Genomic DNA, 18,598 nt, shown 5'->3' on the forward strand with positions numbered 1-18,598 from the left:
TGTTCCTCACCTTGTTCCCAAAGAAGACGGGCGCCGAGTGAGGCACAAACTGGAGGACGTCGGACAGACGGCCCGAGTACAGCAACAGGCCATGGAGCTCCGACACGAGACTTGTCACGAACACCTCCCTCCTTGTCACGTCTGTTGGCAGGAAGCTGAAGAACAATCACAGAATCAAAAACATTGTTTACCAGGAATTACAGATTCGGAGGAAAGTAGTTTAAAAACACTTACTGGCCAGACTTTGTGTCAGTGATAATATTACACAAATAACAACACCCACCAAAACTTCCTCAAACGCCTGAACCTCTCCTTCAGGATATCGTTAACATGGGATAAACAGTTTGTTTGTTGTTTAACGCCGCACTCAGTAATATTCCAACTATATGACAGTGGTCTGTGCATGATCAATAAATAATCGGTCTGTAAATAATCTGGTCCAGACAATCCAGTGACTGATGCCATGAGCATCGACCCACGCAATTGGGATACGATGGCATGCTCAACTTAGTCAGCGAGCCTGACCACCTGATCCCATTAGTCGCCTTTTACAGCAAGCATGGGTTGCTGAAGACCTATTCCAACCCGGATCTTCATGGGTCATGAACTGACTGGGGCTCTTGGGTTAATGCCTATTTCTTATCTGCCCTACCTGAACACCTCTCCTCACATTTCATATTGCAGGAGACATAAGTAGGTCTTTAAACACATGTGCTGTGCCAGCCATTGGTCCAGTGGCTTACGAGGAGATCTTTACAACAGATGATACATGATCTTTTCACATTTTCCAATTTGATGCCTTGACAAACTTGAACCCATTTATAGTAACACACATCCACACAAAATTTCAGCTGAGTCCATCAAGAAATTTTGGAGAAGAAGTTGATGATATATACAGTTCATTGACGACGACGACGGATGACTTGTGAAGACACAAGCTCACATGGCCTTTCAGGCTAGGTGAACACATGATGCAACCTAAATGTAACTGGATCACAATACAACATCAGCAACAAATAACTAAGTATTTGAATTAAACACCTAAACAATAAATTAGTGAAAGTATAAATGTGCTATGAAAAGCCATGTTTGTCTCACATAGCGGTACTAAGCAAAGATGTTAAAAGGCAGCTGACTGCGGAGTGTGTTCGGGTGAATTGTTTCCACTCCGTGGAGTGGAGTTGGATAAGTGGCTATTCCAATATTATCGCAGCGAGTCAGTCTGATGTGGGAGGAAAGCTTGAAGTGATACAGATGTTTTTCGGACATGACAGATTAACTATAGTGAGGTGAGGTGAGGTGAGGTGAGGTGAAATGGGGTTGTCGCGTCCAAGATTATTGCACTTATATAGCGATGTGCATGCACGTGTATGTGTGTGTGTGTGGCTGCTTGTACTAGTCCGGACTGATGCCGATTTATAGTGCTAGCACACTGAGATACCATGCCACAGTTTAACATGAATACCCCACTCAGACACAGTATACGACCAGTCCTTGTTTTAGCCCCTTAATGCTGAGCGCCAGACAGGGTAACAACAAGTACCATCTCTGAACGTCTTTTGGTATGACGTGGCAGAGGTCGAACCCCGGACCTTCCTCTCCCCGGGCGGACGCTCTACCACTAGACCACGGAGGCGGTCTATATAGTGATATGAAAGAATTGGGTGGTCGTTAACTTTTTTTGAGTTGTACAGAATTCACAAAACATTGAATGAGAGTTCTGTAAAACACTTACTGTAGCAGGAACTGTTTGATATATTCCAGGAATTCCTGCAGCTGTTTTCGGAGCTCTCCTGGACCTGGAGGAAGGACGGACAAAGTACATCACAAGCAGCAGTAGCATCAACAATCTCAGTATTGGGTTATGCCATAATCCATAACCTTTACTGTTTTGAATTTTAGGAGGTCATATAATCCCACTATTGACATGACTGAAAGAAGCATTATTTTGTTGGTATTTAAAATGAATCTTAATATCACTTCTTTGTGAAACAATTCACACATTGAATACTTTACAAAGAGTCAATGGCATTTATGAATAATATTGGTTGAAGTAGAATAACAGTTATATAATAGCTTATACTTTAGAAATTCTGTTTAACCAGATTATGAATTCAATTATCTGTACTTTGTTGTATAGTGTTCCCAATTCTAACGAAGAAATTAAAGCCAGTTGCCTCCTCTTACCTTCTTCTGATGGTCCTAAAACACCAGACTGTATACTGCTCACACACGACCTGCAACACAGGGACTGACGCATGACCTACTACACAGGACTCACACATGACCATAACACTAAGGGACTCACACATGACCAATCACTAAGGGACTCACACATGACCAATCACTAAGGGACTCACACATGACCTATCACTAAGGGACTCACACATGACCTGCAACACAGGGACTCACACATGACCATAACACAGGGACTCACACATGACCATAACACAGAGACTCACACATGACCTGCAACACAGGGACTCACACATGACCATAACACAGGGACTCACACATGACCATAACACAGGGACTCACACATGACCATAACACAGGGACTCACACATGACCATAACACAGGGACTCACACATGACCATAACACAGGGACTCACACATGGCCATAACACAGGGACTCACACATGACCATAACACAGGGACTCACACATGACCATAACACAGGGACTCACACATGACCATAACACAGGGACTCACACATGACCTGCACCACAGGGACTCACACATGACCTGCAACACAGGGACTCACACATGACCTATCACTAAGGGACTCACACATGACCTGCAACACAGGGACTCACACATGACCATAACACAGGGACTCACACATGACCATAACACAGAGACTCACACATGACCTGCAACACAGGGACTCACACATGACCATAACACAGGGACTCACACATGACCATAACACAGGGACTCACACATGACCATAACACAGGGACTCACACATGACCATAACACAGGGACTCACACATGACCATAACACAGGGACTCACACATGACCATAACACAGGGACTCACACATGACCTGCACCACAGGGACTCACACATGACCTGCAACACAGGGACTCACACATGACCATAACACAGGGACTCAAATAACCATAACACAGAGACTCACACATGACCATAACACTGGGACTCACACATGACCTGCAACACAGGGACTCACACATGACCATAACACAGGGACTCACATAACCATAACACAGAGACTCACACATGACCTGCAACACAGGGACTCACATAACCATAACACAGAGACTCACACATGACCTATCACTAAGGGACTCACACATGACCATAACAGAGACTCACACATGACCATAACAGAGACTCACACATGACCTGCAACACAGGGACTCACACAGGACCTGCAACACAGGGACTCACACAGGACCTGCAACACAGGGACTCACACATGACCTGCAACACAGGGACTCACACATGACCATAACACAGAGACTCACACATGACCTATCACTAAGGGACTCACACATGACCATAACAGAGACTCACACATGACCTGCAACACAGGGACTCACACATGACCTGCAACACAGGGACTCACACATGACCTGCAACACAGGGACTCACACATGACCTGCAACACAGGGACTCACACATGACCATAACACAGGGACTCACATAACCATAACACAGGGACTCACACATGACCATAACACTGGGACTCACACATGACCTGCAACACAAGGCTCACATAACCATAACACAGAGACTCACACATGACCATAACACAGGGACTCACACAACCATAACACAGCGACTCACACATGACCATAACACAGGGACTCACACATGACCATAACACAGGGACTCACATAACCATAACACAGGGACTCACACATAACCATAACACAGGGACTCACATATGACCTGCAACAGAGGGACTCACACATGACCTGCAACACAAGGCTCACATAACCATAACACAGAGACTCACACATGACCATAACACAGGGACTCACATAACCATAACACAGAGACTCACACATGACCATAACACAGAGACTCACATAACCATAACACAGAGACTCACACATGACCATAACACAGGGACTCACATAACCATAACACAGAGACTCACACATGACCATAACACAGGGACTCACATAACCATAACACAGAGACTCACACATGACCATAACACAGGGACTCACACAGGACCTGCAACACAGGGACCCACACATGACCTGCAACACAGGGACTCACACATGACCATAACACAGGGACTCACATATGACCTGCAACACAGGGACTCACATATGACCTACAACACAGGGACTCACACATGACCTATCACTAAGGGACTCACACATGACCTGCAACACAGGGACTCACACATGACCTGCAACATAGGGACTCACACATGACCTGCAGTACAGGGACTCACACATGACCATAACACAGGGACTCACACATAACCATAACACAGAGACTCACACATGACCATAACACAGAGACTCACACATAACCATAACACAGGGATCCACACATAACCATAACACAGAGACTCACACATGACCATAACACAGAGACTCACACATAACCATAACACAGGGACTCACACATGACCTGCAACACAGGGACTCACACATGACCATAACACAGGGACTCACATAACCATAACACAGGGACTCACACATGACCATAACACAGGGACTCACACATGACCATAACACAGGGACTCACATAACCATAACACAGAGACTCACACATGACCAATAACACAGGGACTCACATAACCATAACAGAGACTCACACATGACCTGCAACACAGGGACTCACACATGACCTGCAACACAGGGACTCACACATGACCTGCAACACAGGGACTCACACATGACCATAACACAGGGACTCACATATGGCCTACAACACAGGGACTCACACATGACCTACAACACAGGGACTCACATATGACCTGCAACACAAGGCTCACATAACCATAACACAGAGACTCACACATGACCTGCAACACAGGGACTCACCCATGACCATAACACAGAGACTCACACATGACCATAACACAGGGACCCACATAACCATAACACAGGGACTCACACATGACCTGCAACACAGGGACTCACACGTGACCGGAGAGACAGGGACTCACAAATGATCATAACACAGGGACTCACACATGACCTGCAACACAGGGACTCACACATGACCTGCAATACAGGGACTCACACATGACCATAACACAGGGACTCACACATGACCATAACACAGGGACTCACGCATGACCATAACAAAGGGACTCACACATGACCATAACACAGGGACTCACACATGACCATAACACAGGGACTCACACATGACCATAACACTGGGACTCACATGACCATAACACAGGGACTCACACATGACCATAACACAGGGACTCACGCATGACCATAACAAAGGGACTCACACATGACCATAACACAGGGACTCACACATGACCATAACACAGGGACTCACACATAACCATAACACAGGGACTCACACAGGACCTATAACACAGGGACTCACACATGACCTACAACACAGGGACTCACACAGGACCTATAACACAGGGACTCACACAGGACCTACAACACAGGGACTCACACAGGACCTACAACACAGGGACTCGCGCATGACCTACAACACAGGGATCCACACAGGACCTACAACACAGGGACTCACACAGGACCTACAACACAGGGACTCATGCATGACCTACAACACAGGGATCCACACAGGACCTACAACACAGGGACTCACAGGACCTACAACACAGGGACTCACGCATGACCTACAACACAGGGACCCACACAGGACCTACAACACAGGGACTCACACATGACCTACAACACAGGGACTCACGCATGACCTACAACACAGGGATCCACGCATGACCTACAACACAGGGATCCACGCAGGACCTACAACACAGGGACTCACGCATGACCTACAACACAGGGACCCACACAGGACCTACAACACAGGGACTCACACATGACCTACAACACAGGGACTCACGCATGACCTACAACACAGGGACCCACACAGGACCTACAACACAGGGACCCACACAGGACCTATAACACAGGGACTCACACAGGACCTACAACACAGGGACCCACACAGGACCTACAACACAGGGACCCACACAGGACCTATAACACAGGGACTCACACAGGACCTACAACACAGGGACCCACACATGACCTACAACACAGGGACTCACACAGGACCTACAACACAGGGACCCACACATGACCTACAACACAGGGACTCACACAGGACCTACAACACAGGGACCCACACAGGACCTATAACACAGGGCAGACAGACAGACAAATTTATTCAGTAATCAGGCCTCCAGCCCATAATACATGTTAACATAATGTAGATCATACATGCTTATATAGTACTATGGCGATATGTTAAGACAAATAGTTTTAGAATGCGTTAGAACAGTGATGAGTTATGTATATTCATAACTTTAGATAGAAATAGTCCAATGTGTTTTAAAGTTCTTGTGGAGTTTGTTGACATAAGGTTTAAAAACTGTTGAATTGACCTACAACACAGGGACTCACACAGAACCTGTAACACACGAACTCACACAGAACCTATAACACAGGGACTCATAGTATGTTTTCATTGACCAAAAGTAAGGTCTCTCATGACCCAAAGGGGTGGATTTTACATTGTATACTGTTTTACATTTCTGTAATGTATTTCATGAATTTGAAGGGTGAGACCTTCTTAAAGTCCCTCACACATGAATTAATATAGCTGTTTTGCACTGTAGTCACAATTCTTTTTAAAAACAACACATATTCCAATGATAAATAGAGTGCGACTCACTTTGCTAGCAGAAACAGCTTCTGTGTGTGTTCAATGATAAATGGAGTACGACTCACTTTGCTAGTAGAAACAGCTTCTGTGTGTGTTCAATGATAAATGGAGTACGACTCACTTTGCTAGTAGAAACAGCTTCTCTGTGTGTTCAATAAGAGCAAGCTGGTTGACAAACTGGAAGCCAAACAGCTCCATCACAACTGCCCTTGATGCCGGTGACAGCTCTGGGCTGGGGTGAATCATGCTGACAAAACAAGTGAAATTATCCGCTGGATATAACATGCAAACCTACATCAAATGATATATCCACTTACCTAACAATATGGTAAGTATCACAATTCCTACCGACATCACCTAGTATTTTTATACAGAAAGATATAATCAATTTCAAACATAACAAATCTGCAAAACACTTCAATTACAACTTCCGATAGAAGAAATATAAAATTTTAGACCACAACAAACTAATCAATACTCTGTTTAAATATTTATTTCCCAAATCACGCATCCAGAGAAATTATGTTTAAATAATTTAAACTCAATATTCAAAATTTCTAAAGAAATGATAAACAACAAATCATACCTATATCTCAAGAAACAACACGGCTGTATCCTATCATAATAATTGTGCTTCAAGATATTGGTGATTTTATTAAATACCTACCGCTTAAGGGCTCCCTTTTTGATGATGCTGTTGTCATGGAGATAAAAAGTCTTACAAATCCCATGCACATCTCCACCACATGTGAAACAGGGCACAGTCCAAGACTCAGGAACTTCATCATCTAAAGCAATGGCTTTAAGAGAATATTTTACAAATACTGCTCCTCAAGAATAAAATTCAACTAGTAGAACAAGGCTTGTGTGTTCTACCATGTCTACTCAAACTAAATAAAGGAACTTGTTTATATATATGTTAATAAACAACCAAAAATACCACAATATGTAAGGAATGTCTCGTTTCAAGCATGACAACAGGTACCTGCCAAACCAATGTTATATACAGGGAAGGAGTTTGCTCTGTCCTAGCTGCATCAGGCCAGGTAAAACATTGCTAGTGTTACTTTTATTGCCAGGTTGCAACTTTTGCAGGTAATATTTCTCACCACAAGTGCATGGCAAAGTTATAAAATTGGAAAACTTAATTCTTTTAGAACTGGCTGCAAATCTATTAGAATCCAGGAAACAAAAGTTCATGAAAATAGTGAAGTACACAGGTCTGAATGCAGTGAACTTGCAGAACAAACTCTTCATAATTACCACTTGGACAGTCACTCGTTAGGTTACAATCACAACAGCCACTTTGAAACTTTTGTTTAAGGTTGTTTACTGGATGTCAAGATGTGAAAGGCCATATACAGATTTCCTCCAAATAAAATACTGAAGCACATTCTCAAGTTCATTTTCTCTCAAGTTACTTAATATTCATAATAACTCAAAATACAGTGTTTCAATATGTGATAAAATGGTGCAGCCAATATTTGGGTGGCACAAACTGATTCATTTACTTGGCGGCACCTGGAGAAGGTGGTTTGTTTGTTTGTTTGTTGTTTGTTTGTTTGTTTGTTGTTTAACGCCGCACTTAGCAATATTCCAGCTATATGAGGACGGTCCGGAAATAATCGAGTCTGGACCACACAATAAAGAGATTGACATCATGAGCATTGATCCACGCAATTGGGATACGATGACATGCATCAACCAAGACAGTGAGCCTGACTGCCTGATCGCCTCTCACAGCAAGCATGGGTTGCTGAGGACCAATTCTTGCCCGGATCTTCACGGGGCTCAACATGTGCAATATGCCAGATTCAGATATGTGCAACTGAACAATCAGTCTCTACACAACAACTGATGTTCCTCAACACCTCATCCTCACAGAACAAGTTCATTATTTTGTAAAATTTAATTCAACAGAGCAAATTAATAAAAGAGAGTGAATGTGTTATAGTAAAGAGATTAATATAGTTTGTAGTCATGGAAAAATCTACAGAAAGTGAATGTGAACATGAAATATTTCTGTATTAGGGTATTACAACAAGGATAAACAACAGGAAACAAAGCAAATCTGACCATGCACCTTAATTATCATTATATCTCAAACTGCATTCAAGTTATAAAGGTCATACCAACAAGGAATGATCAATTTCAATCCTTTAACATGTGGGATAGGGTAACAGAAATGGAACATCAAATTTGGAATTAGTTTAACGTTAATTGAAAAGAACATTCAAATCTTTGGAAAGTGTATGGCAAATATATGGGGTCAGTTGTCAGCCCAAATTAAACACCAATATAATCTTGAAAGAAAAAAAAATAAGACTTTGAAAAGATTATATGATATATGCTAAATAAGAACATGTTCAGATTCTTTTGTCTTTGGGTATATTTGTATTTGTAGTTACCATGGTTGCCGTCCTGACCATTGATTGGCCCTCTGAGAAGTTTTGGGGGGGATGGTTCCATGAAGTCCTCAAACTGCAGTGGGAGGGGGGAGTGAGGTGGGGTCATCGAGCAACTGTCCGCGTCGCACATTGTCTTCATAAGACTTTCATTCTTATTGAACCCATGAATGATCTTAGGTTTATTCCCAACCTACAAATTTTATCAAAATGTCATGTTAGAAAATGTCACTTTATGTGTACAAACAACACTACCACTTCCTATTTGGGCTAAAAATAATAGATTACAAAATACAAATAAACCCACTGTAGTTTTAGATCTAGGCCTGCTTCATACACATGAGATAAATCACATCAGCATACTTGTTATTAATTGTTTCCTGATGAGTCGAGACACATAAACAAAATCAAGTAAGAGTGAACCAAACACCTCAACGGCACGCATTGGTTCATAGAGGCCAATGTCTGCAACTAACACGAGAAAACCTTTGATCGGCCACTAGTTGACACTGACAAGTAACATGACAGCTACTAGGCCCCCTATTAAACTGTAAACAAGTTATCGGTTGTTCATTCGGCCGTTCATATGAATTGACACTATTACTGCTTGTCTTACCTTTTCCTTTAACACCCAAGGTAAAATTACAAGGCCCTCATACTAATACAAGCAGATCTAAATGCATAATGACAAAATTGCCTTGAAATAAAGTGCGCTTTGAAATGCTTCTCTTTCCCGCTGGAAATACAAAGGGAGGTTACTCTCATCTTCTTGTTTCAAAGAACAGCCGGCTTCGAAAAATGATCTACAGCCAGAGAAACTGCATTAATTACAGTAACAATGTAAAGTGTTTTTAGTCACATCGTTGTACATATTTTCTGAGATATATATAGGAGACAAAAAATGTAAAATACATTCATTCGGAGGTTATTTGAAAAGGTGTTTTTTCTCCTTCGATGCAAGAGCAATGTCACGTTTTCACATGACGTCATTAACGATACGTATGACGTCATGTTCCAGTTGCGTAAATAACGGGCGGTTTTGTTGTTGTTCCGAAATCTCGACTTTGTCGTTTTGATTCTTACACACGTGAGTACATATATGCTGCATAATGCCGTAAAGTTGTCAGAATTGTTCTTATACATGCAAAAGCTGGAATTAATGTTACTTATCCTCAGTAATTGTGCTGTTTGTGTTTTCTTTATTCGATAGATCTATGTTGTATTTTTCTGACAAAAATGCGACACACTGGTTGGCCGTTCATGCAAACGCTAGTTACATCTTACATGGCAAATTCAACAAATTACATATTCAATGCTTTTCATCTGTTTCTATTTTCAAAATTCAGCATATTAAGATCATGTCTCATGAAATAGCGAACTTTCATTGAGAAAATATCCCAAGACGATTAGAACTATTTCCGTTTGCGTATGTATATTTAGGGCCTATTTTTCAAACACCTTGGCCAGCTAACTGTGAGGTCATGTTGTGTGATTGTTACATCTCTCACTGTCCTAGTAGTTGTAATAATTTACTTGTTTATAATGATACAAACAATATGTAAGGCACACTGAATTGAAATGCTTTTATTAGGCGGGACGTCACTGGCAGGCGAGCGCGTGTAGTTCACATACAAGAGAAGTCAGGTCCCGTGATGTGCAAATTTGCCTGTGTAATAGATTGTCCTCACTGCGCAGGAGTGTGTTAGCGTACAGAAATCTACTGCAACTTTTTCCATGGACAGAAATACGCGCATTTGCACAGTTTGACAAAAATCAAAGTTGTTGGCACAGTTAACTTTGTACACGGAACATTTCAGAAATAACATGAAAAAAATGGCGATAACTAGATCTATGCACAAATAGAAACTTCCTTGGAACTAATTATAGGTCTAGATCTGATCTAAAATGAACTTCAAGGGTACTTTCTCACTTAATTAGACATATACGAGTTACATGAGTATGACTTGAGCATTGACTTCCGCTGTTTTCTAACCAGATCTAGATCAAAACAAGCAGTTTAATTGCTTGTGCCTATTTTCGCAGGAAGGATTTTCTCACCATCATGCAGTCTATAAAGCACCAGTGATTTTGTTGGAGAGAAATACCATTTGGACATTTTCACGATTTTATTAACTTTTGATAGGGCATTCTTCTGTGACATGACTAATTTTAAAATATATATATGTAGGACATTTGGGGTTTTGACATTTTGACAAGCAGCCAATGTCCTAGAAAATGAACCTACTGGTCCTACTGTTTTTTTTAAGCATATTAAGTTCACCAAAACGATGCAGAGTGCTTCATTTTGGCTACTATTGTTTTTAGCTTTGGATCCAGACAATGCTCAAGATATGTTTCAATAGTTGAAACGCTCACTCTGTCTGTCCTGCATTCTGTAGACTTTAGTGAACACTGATATTGCACCTACTGTCCTGCTGCTGTTACACAAATGCATCATTGCAGTTTTGTTTTGTTTTCTTTCAGGGCAACATGACGAAAGCAGTGTATCTTTTAGGATTGGCAGCCCTGTGTCTTCTTGCTGTACAGCAAGGTATGGATTGTTTTGTTTTTCCAACAGATCTCAAAATTCACTTTAGCAGGCCTAACTGGGGAGACATGTATTTGGTCCATGAATGGGGGTGCTAACCCTCTTTTGATACCCTGGATGGAGACATTTTTAGAAGGATCTTAATTTTCATTGAACAATAAGGCAGCGGGCTTGAAATTGAAACTGTTTATTTTACCTTAAAATATATAAGGAAATCCTCCCTCTTTGACTGTGAATAACTTGGATGTTCAATTTCGTAGTTTAATCATATTAAACCATACAAATGTTTGCCGGGTCATTCTGTCTGCATTGTTTAGCTTGATCCCCCTATTTGACAAAAAGACATGCCGTTGGTGTCCCTGTTTTAGAAGCATGAAACAAATCTGGACGACGGGTATCTGGTATAATGCAAGTGTAACTTCTTAGTTGCGATTGTATGTTTTTCTGCATACCTGTCATAGTTGAGCCTACCCTAGAAGATCCAGGTTAGAATTGATCTCCAGCTTGCCCTAAGAGACGACTATGTAAGAGGCGACTAACGGGATCGGGTGGTCAGGCTCCCTGAGTCGGTTGATGCATGTCATCGTATCCCAATTGCGTAGATCGGTGCTCATGATGTCAATCCCTGGATTGTGTGGTCCAGACTCGATTATTTGCTGACCACAGTCATATAGCTGGAATATTGCTGAGTGCGTCATTAAACAACAAACACACAAATAAAACACAAAATAAACACAGTTAAGACAGTATAACTATGCTACCTCAAACAACTGCTGGTGATTGAACCGTGTTTGCTTTGGTCTAGTTTCATCAAGTTCATCATCAACATCTGGTTATGATCCCACACCAACGCCAACGCCAACGACACCGCCTCCGTCGTCAGGAATGACGACACCACCACCAGCCAACCCTCCGGCCTCCACAGCACCCAAGGAAACCTCTTCATTTGTGCTGTTCTCCATCATCATCGCTTCTGTGTTCTTATTTCTTGTCATTTTCCGTTAACACCTGTGTCAAACTATGATACAAGACAGTGAAACAAAACACAAGTGACGAGCAGAATAATTTGATCAGGAACTCTGCGCAACCGCTTCACAGTGTTTCTTGTTCCCCTGAGAATGAACTGAGAATGGACACTACAACTGTAACTGATGGAGATTTTGTAAATTCACGTGGCTGTCGTTATTGTTCGGATGTTAAAACTAGAGCACCATGTAAAATAGTAAAAATCAATTTTATATATATATGCATGAAGTGAAGGTAAAAAGGATGACAAGATATTTGAAGCCAAGTGCTGATGTCTTTGAAACTTTGGCCTTTGACTATGACTGCAGAATATATCTATTACCCTGATGTACATAATTATATACCGTATTCGACGTAATAAGCGCCCTGCTCTAATAAGCGCCCACGGCGATATTTGCTAATATATTGGCTAGTGAACAATCTCAATTAGCACCTCTTCCAATTGATTAATGTACACAAGACTTATTCATTTGTGTATAATACGCACTCGTGTGTTATATGCACCCTTAATTATGGGCAATTAAATCCTGGAAAAATATATCTGTCGTATATAAACATTTCAGGCTGTCAGCATAAACCATGAAATTTACGATCTTTCAACTCAAAATACTATTCTAATAAGGGCCCCCTGTTTCTAATTTCGAGAGCGCCCTGGGCGCTTATTACGTCGAATACGGTAATTATTAGTTGTAATTCTCACAACAAAATGGCATGCTGTTAAGTGAAGAAAATAAAAAGTGTTCTTATAAAAATTTCGACTCTGTTATCACGATTACAATACGTCCCCAGCGGACCTGGGGGGGGGGGGGGGGGGCGGGGTGTGTGTGAAGAGTTGGTGGGGCGTTGCTCATAATATCGATCACTGGTTTGACTGATCGAGACTAGATTATTTCAGACCGTGGAATCGGGTGGTCAGGCTCGCTGACTTGGTTGATGCATGTCATCGATCCCAATTGCGTGGATCGATGCTCATGATATTAATCACTGAATTGTCTGGCCCAGACTCGATTATTTACAGACCGCCGTCATATAGCTGGAATATTGCTGAGTGCGGCGTTAAACAAACCAACAAAGTCGTGTTGTCGACTGAGTTTCGATTAAACAACACACTAAAAAAAACTCAATGAAGCCGGGGCCCTTTTAATTTCAGATTATATCCGGCCTCAAAAGTAATGGTGATACAAAATAATTATTACATGTAGTCTGGGCTATTATTTTCAAAGAGTGCCCATGCATCTAGACAGATATTTCCAAGATAGAAGTAATTCGATGTGTTTGGCATTTGTGCTTCAATTTCACCATGTGGTGTCAGCTTTATGTTGGATAAAAGTGATGCAGGTCTTGTCACTACCAGCAAGACAAGGTAGTGGTGCTGACAAAACCTATGATCATAATCGGCAAAACTCGTTCACGAATCCGAGACAGAATTCTGTCAAGTCTATGAGACGAAGCTACCACCGTGCCTAGGCCAACAGTTCCCCGTGCATTAGGCATTGCATGTATAGGGAAACAGGTTCCAACTAATAGACCGAGAAAATTAGTCTCATCGTGTATTGGGGAATATTCGAACTTCAAAACTTAACAGTGAGCCACTATTTGCAGTTCTTTGTACACAGTAAATTCTCGCTTAGTAGAAAGCTTACCATTGGAAAAACGTCTCATGTGGATACGTTTCTTTGGTCCCGGCATTCTCACACTACAAGTAGCATTATTGTATATCTGATAAGTATAGAACCATTTAAAGTGGAAGTGTACACGCAAAAATCATTTTCTTTCTTATTTTAAACAAAACGCAATTTTAGAATTAGTTGGTATACCCTCATTTTTCTCACAGTGAAAGTAGGAATCTCTCAGTAAGTGCGAAAATGTAATGCCGTTATGAGGCCTTCGGTTTCCGAGCTAAACAGGCCTGAGTTATCCCCCCTTAGATTATGATGGTGATAATTTAACTGGGTCCCTGTCTTGTCACAACGCAAAAGATATTAAGTACCAGTTTATGGTTATACAACATGGCATCCGATATATTGCCTGATCCGAAGAAGTTCCCTTGACCCATCAAAAAGTTGCAAAACCATACGCTTATGAACCAACAGAGCAGGTTCCGTGGTATGGAAACGATGAAAATCAAGTGGAAACCAATCAGTGTGCGAGCTTAGCCTCAATTTTGTAATTGATATCTTTTCCCGTATAAACCAAGGCTCGTTCTCAAGTGCGACCTACAAACAGTAAATACAATTTGCTAGCTTATGACATATTCACTCTCTATTCTGTCAACTGGATAAACATAGGTTTCTACTAAAACAACTGTGTTTTTGTACTTTTATTAGTTTTCCATGTTATGAAATATATTCACTGAATATTAATGCTTTTTACCTGGATAATAAGGTTTATTCATTTCATGATGAGGACCATCTTTTATAAAAAATTCCCTACTGTATGCATACCTCACAGGGACTACATGGGCAGCCATAATTATACGATGTCTTACATTTTTCTCAGGAGGAATACCATCATTCAACCTTTTGTTTCTATTTTTTCTGATTTTTTGGATGGCAAAAATACACATAAAATTCTAGGAGCGTTTAAAGTTCTTCATAATATTAATGCATACACAAGCCTTATTGGTACAAATGTACTCATTAGTTTTAGAGGTGTCAGAATTCCAATATGTTCAAACCTTTCTTGACAAATCTCCGATGGTGTCAGTTGGAAGTTGCATCATGATAAATAGTTAGTAAGAGACTGGTATTCCAAGTGAGTGCCAAAAGAAAGTTGAAACACACGATTTAGCCATGATTGAGCATAAAAATGCAATAGCCAAGGTATATAATCCAAAAGTAATCGTCCACCACAACAGTAACAGTAGTATACTGTAGACTAACATTTAGTCTCTGAAATCTTATACACAATATCTTTCTTGACTCTAAAAATATATAAAAATTCCCTGTGGAATAGAACTAGCTTGATCTGGCTAGACTTGCTTTTTTATGCATTTCTAGATTAATTTTTTTCATAAAATAAATATACTCCACGGTCATGGTGCAGGACTATACTATACTGCTACAGCAGACGATAGGTTTGAGCCAGTCATTTTACTGATAGAGGTCACGTGACTAAAATCTTGACTACTTCCGGTGCTGTGGAGGGTCACTTTTCCTAATTAAAACTAACAAACCAATACATATTTGAGATTTAAGTTCTGATTTATTTAAGCGCAAATGTATGTTCAGTGCGATAACACTGGCATGCTATGTCCAGACAGCTTAAAGGGCAAGTTCACACGGAAATGAACCTATTTTTCTTGTACTTTTTCCACATTAAAAGTGTTAACCTAGAAGTGTCATAGACAAAAATATAAAAATATCACAATTAATTAACATATTTTTCGCATTAAAACGATTTATATTTTTCACATTTACCAAGTGTTCTATTTCCACAACAAAAACACCATGGCTTATGCCCCTTGCAATATGACGTCATTGGTGCCAATTGATAAACATTATGACGTCATCATGCTTTGTTAGAGCCGCTTCACGTGGTGTAGGTCCAGGTGTGTGATTCTAGCGTCTCAGATGCCAGCCAGCATAGTGTTATGCTGAGTCACCACTGCGCCGGAGTGTGTCGTAGGCCATGTTGTTTTACCGCAAACTGGTACTTGATATCTTTTGCGTTGAGAATAGACAGGGATCCAGTTGAATTGGCACCAATTACGTCATAATCTAAGGGGGATAACTCAGGCCTGTTTAGCTCGAAAAACGAAGGCCTCATAACGGCATATCATTTTCACACTATTGTGAGCTTCCTACGTTCACTGTGAAAAAAATGAGTGTATATTTTCAAACACAGATACTAATTAATTCTAAAATTGCGTTTTGTTTAGAAAAAGAAAGAAAATGATTTTTGCGTGTACACTTCCCCTTTAAGACGGAAAGAACCAAATGTCAAACACCACAACCTGTAAGTAATCAGTTTAGACCCCAGACACACAAATTAGACCCTCAATGACATATCAGTCAACACAAATTTAAACAATCGGCGTGAAGCTGCCCTAAAGTAACATATCTATCATTAGAATGTGATGCTATCAGTAAGGTGCCAGATTTATTTATGTTTCTGGCCGCTCTGTGTGGGACTTCTTGGTCACTTCGAGGGGGAAACTGGGGACTGTCTTTTATCCAATTAAAATCATGTTTACAGTTGTAGCTTCTCCTGTTTTAAGTTGGATATAGGAAGCTTAGTGATCAGTGATTGCAGAAAACATAGGGATTGGCCCCTCCTCCCCTTAAGATAGATGGAACCCATATTTTTGTGAATGACTTCTACCCTGTGAGAGAATATGTTTAGGTCACGTGACTTCAATAAACATGTTCTCTACAGTACATGGATGGGTTATATTTTGGTATTATTTTGATAAATTGAGATATGTGGAAATGGGAAATATATGAAAACATTACTTGTTCATATAGGATTTGTAATAAAAGGATTATATGAGGTAGGTGTAAAGCCCAGGTTTTTTTACTTCCTGTGACAGGGGTTGTTGACGTCACTATGAGCCTTAAACAATGAATCTATTTATAACCTGTCTGAAAGGGAGGCTTGGTTTTCATATATAAGCGGTAACATAGGCTGAGCTCGCATAATGAATCTCATTAAAATCAGATCTTAGTTTTCGCTACCGCTAAACAAAGATCTGAGGACATCCCATTGCGGGTCACGTCAGGACGACCTTTCGCGAATTTTGACCGACCAATGAAATGACTGACAAGAATCGACATTAGCCAATCAGAAGGCAACTTTCTCGAGGTTTACGACACTAGTTTCAAACTGGCGACTACGCTTCGAAACATATTTTGACGTATTCTCGATTAAAAAAAAAAAAAAATGATAAGAAGAACATTCTGGAATGGCTTATAGATGGCCTAGATTGAATGGATATAATCATTAAACCCGTAACTGTCGTTCGGAATACCCCATGTTAAATATGTCGTGGTTGCATGATTAGAAAACACATTCCATGTGATGTCCTCAATTCTTTGTTTAGCGATTGAGTGGAAACCAAGAGAAGATCCACATCACCTGATGTGTCACTCGACCCCAACTCGACATCTACACAATTAGGCCACAGGCCCCTGAAGCAGGATAGAGATATTACTGAAACACTGGACCCATATCTATTTATATATATATGGGTCCAGTGTTTTAGTAATATCACTACCCTGCTTCAGGAGCCTGTGAATTTGGCCTACCGGTGACAACGTGGTAAGAATAACACTTTGATGTGTGTATACCTAAATTACCTATATGCTCATTATTACATTTTCAGAAGCGGAAACGTAATATTCTAAGAGGATTTTGTCACGCCTGGTGGCCCGCATGCTTCGTCAGCTGGCCTATTAATCCTGTCCAACCCTGTTACGACCCTATCGCCGGTATCGGCATTGCCGTCAATCTAAGTTTGTCTGTATAAGGTATAAACTTCCCACTACCTATAGGCTACAGATCAGTGCTACTTGGCAATATCAAGAAACAAATACGATCTGTCGCCAAACGATTACAAATTACCGGCTGATTACGAGAGCATATGCTATGAGAAACACGAAAATGGGGTACGTCGCAGAACGTTTCTGAAGTCGGTTGCCGAGTGGAAACGTACTGGGGAAAAAAGATTCTCTTTGATTTTTTCCCCATCCGAATTCGAAAATAACTGCCATATTTTATTCCAAATTATTCCGTATGTCACAC

At 41.0% G+C, this 18,598-nt stretch overlaps 1 protein-coding gene and 1 long non-coding RNA gene across 4 annotated transcripts in view; one reads left to right on the forward strand and one right to left on the reverse strand.

The window, feature by feature from the left end:
• The window catches only part of LOC124125917 (protein MMS22-like), a 41,772-nt gene extending 31,699 nt beyond the window's left edge, over nucleotides 1–10,073 (reverse strand). For 2 of the 3 annotated variants that reach the window (XM_048383972.1, XM_046489312.2), the window contains exons 1-7: nucleotides 9,899–10,073; nucleotides 9,286–9,475; nucleotides 7,545–7,677; nucleotides 6,999–7,124; nucleotides 2,188–2,237; nucleotides 1,736–1,799; nucleotides 11–155 (exon numbers count right to left, since the gene is read on the reverse strand). In XM_048383972.1, coding sequence (XP_048239929.1) covers nucleotides 11–155; nucleotides 1,736–1,799; nucleotides 2,188–2,237; nucleotides 6,999–7,124; nucleotides 7,545–7,677; nucleotides 9,286–9,424 — 657 coding nt within the window. In that variant the 5' untranslated portion in view covers nucleotides 9,425–9,475; nucleotides 9,899–10,073. The remainder of the gene's footprint in view (nucleotides 1–10; nucleotides 156–1,735; nucleotides 1,800–2,187; nucleotides 2,238–6,998; nucleotides 7,125–7,544; nucleotides 7,678–9,285; nucleotides 9,476–9,898) is intronic. The other variant, XM_048383973.1, reaches the window with a different exon arrangement.
• A 168-nt stretch (nucleotides 10,074–10,241) lies between these two features.
• LOC125373113 lies at nucleotides 10,242–12,941 on the forward strand. Its single transcript, XR_007218313.1, has 3 exons — nucleotides 10,242–10,369; nucleotides 11,767–11,833; nucleotides 12,636–12,941. It is a non-coding gene; the product is annotated as an uncharacterized LOC125373113 (long non-coding RNA).
• Nucleotides 12,942–18,598: the final 5,657 nt, after the last annotated feature.

The sequence above is a fragment of the Haliotis rufescens genome, unplaced genomic scaffold (assembly GCF_023055435.1).
Source record: "Haliotis rufescens isolate VD_foot unplaced genomic scaffold, xgHalRufe1.0.p SCAF_5, whole genome shotgun sequence".
Classification (NCBI taxonomy): Eukaryota; Metazoa; Mollusca; class Gastropoda; order Lepetellida; family Haliotidae; genus Haliotis; species Haliotis rufescens.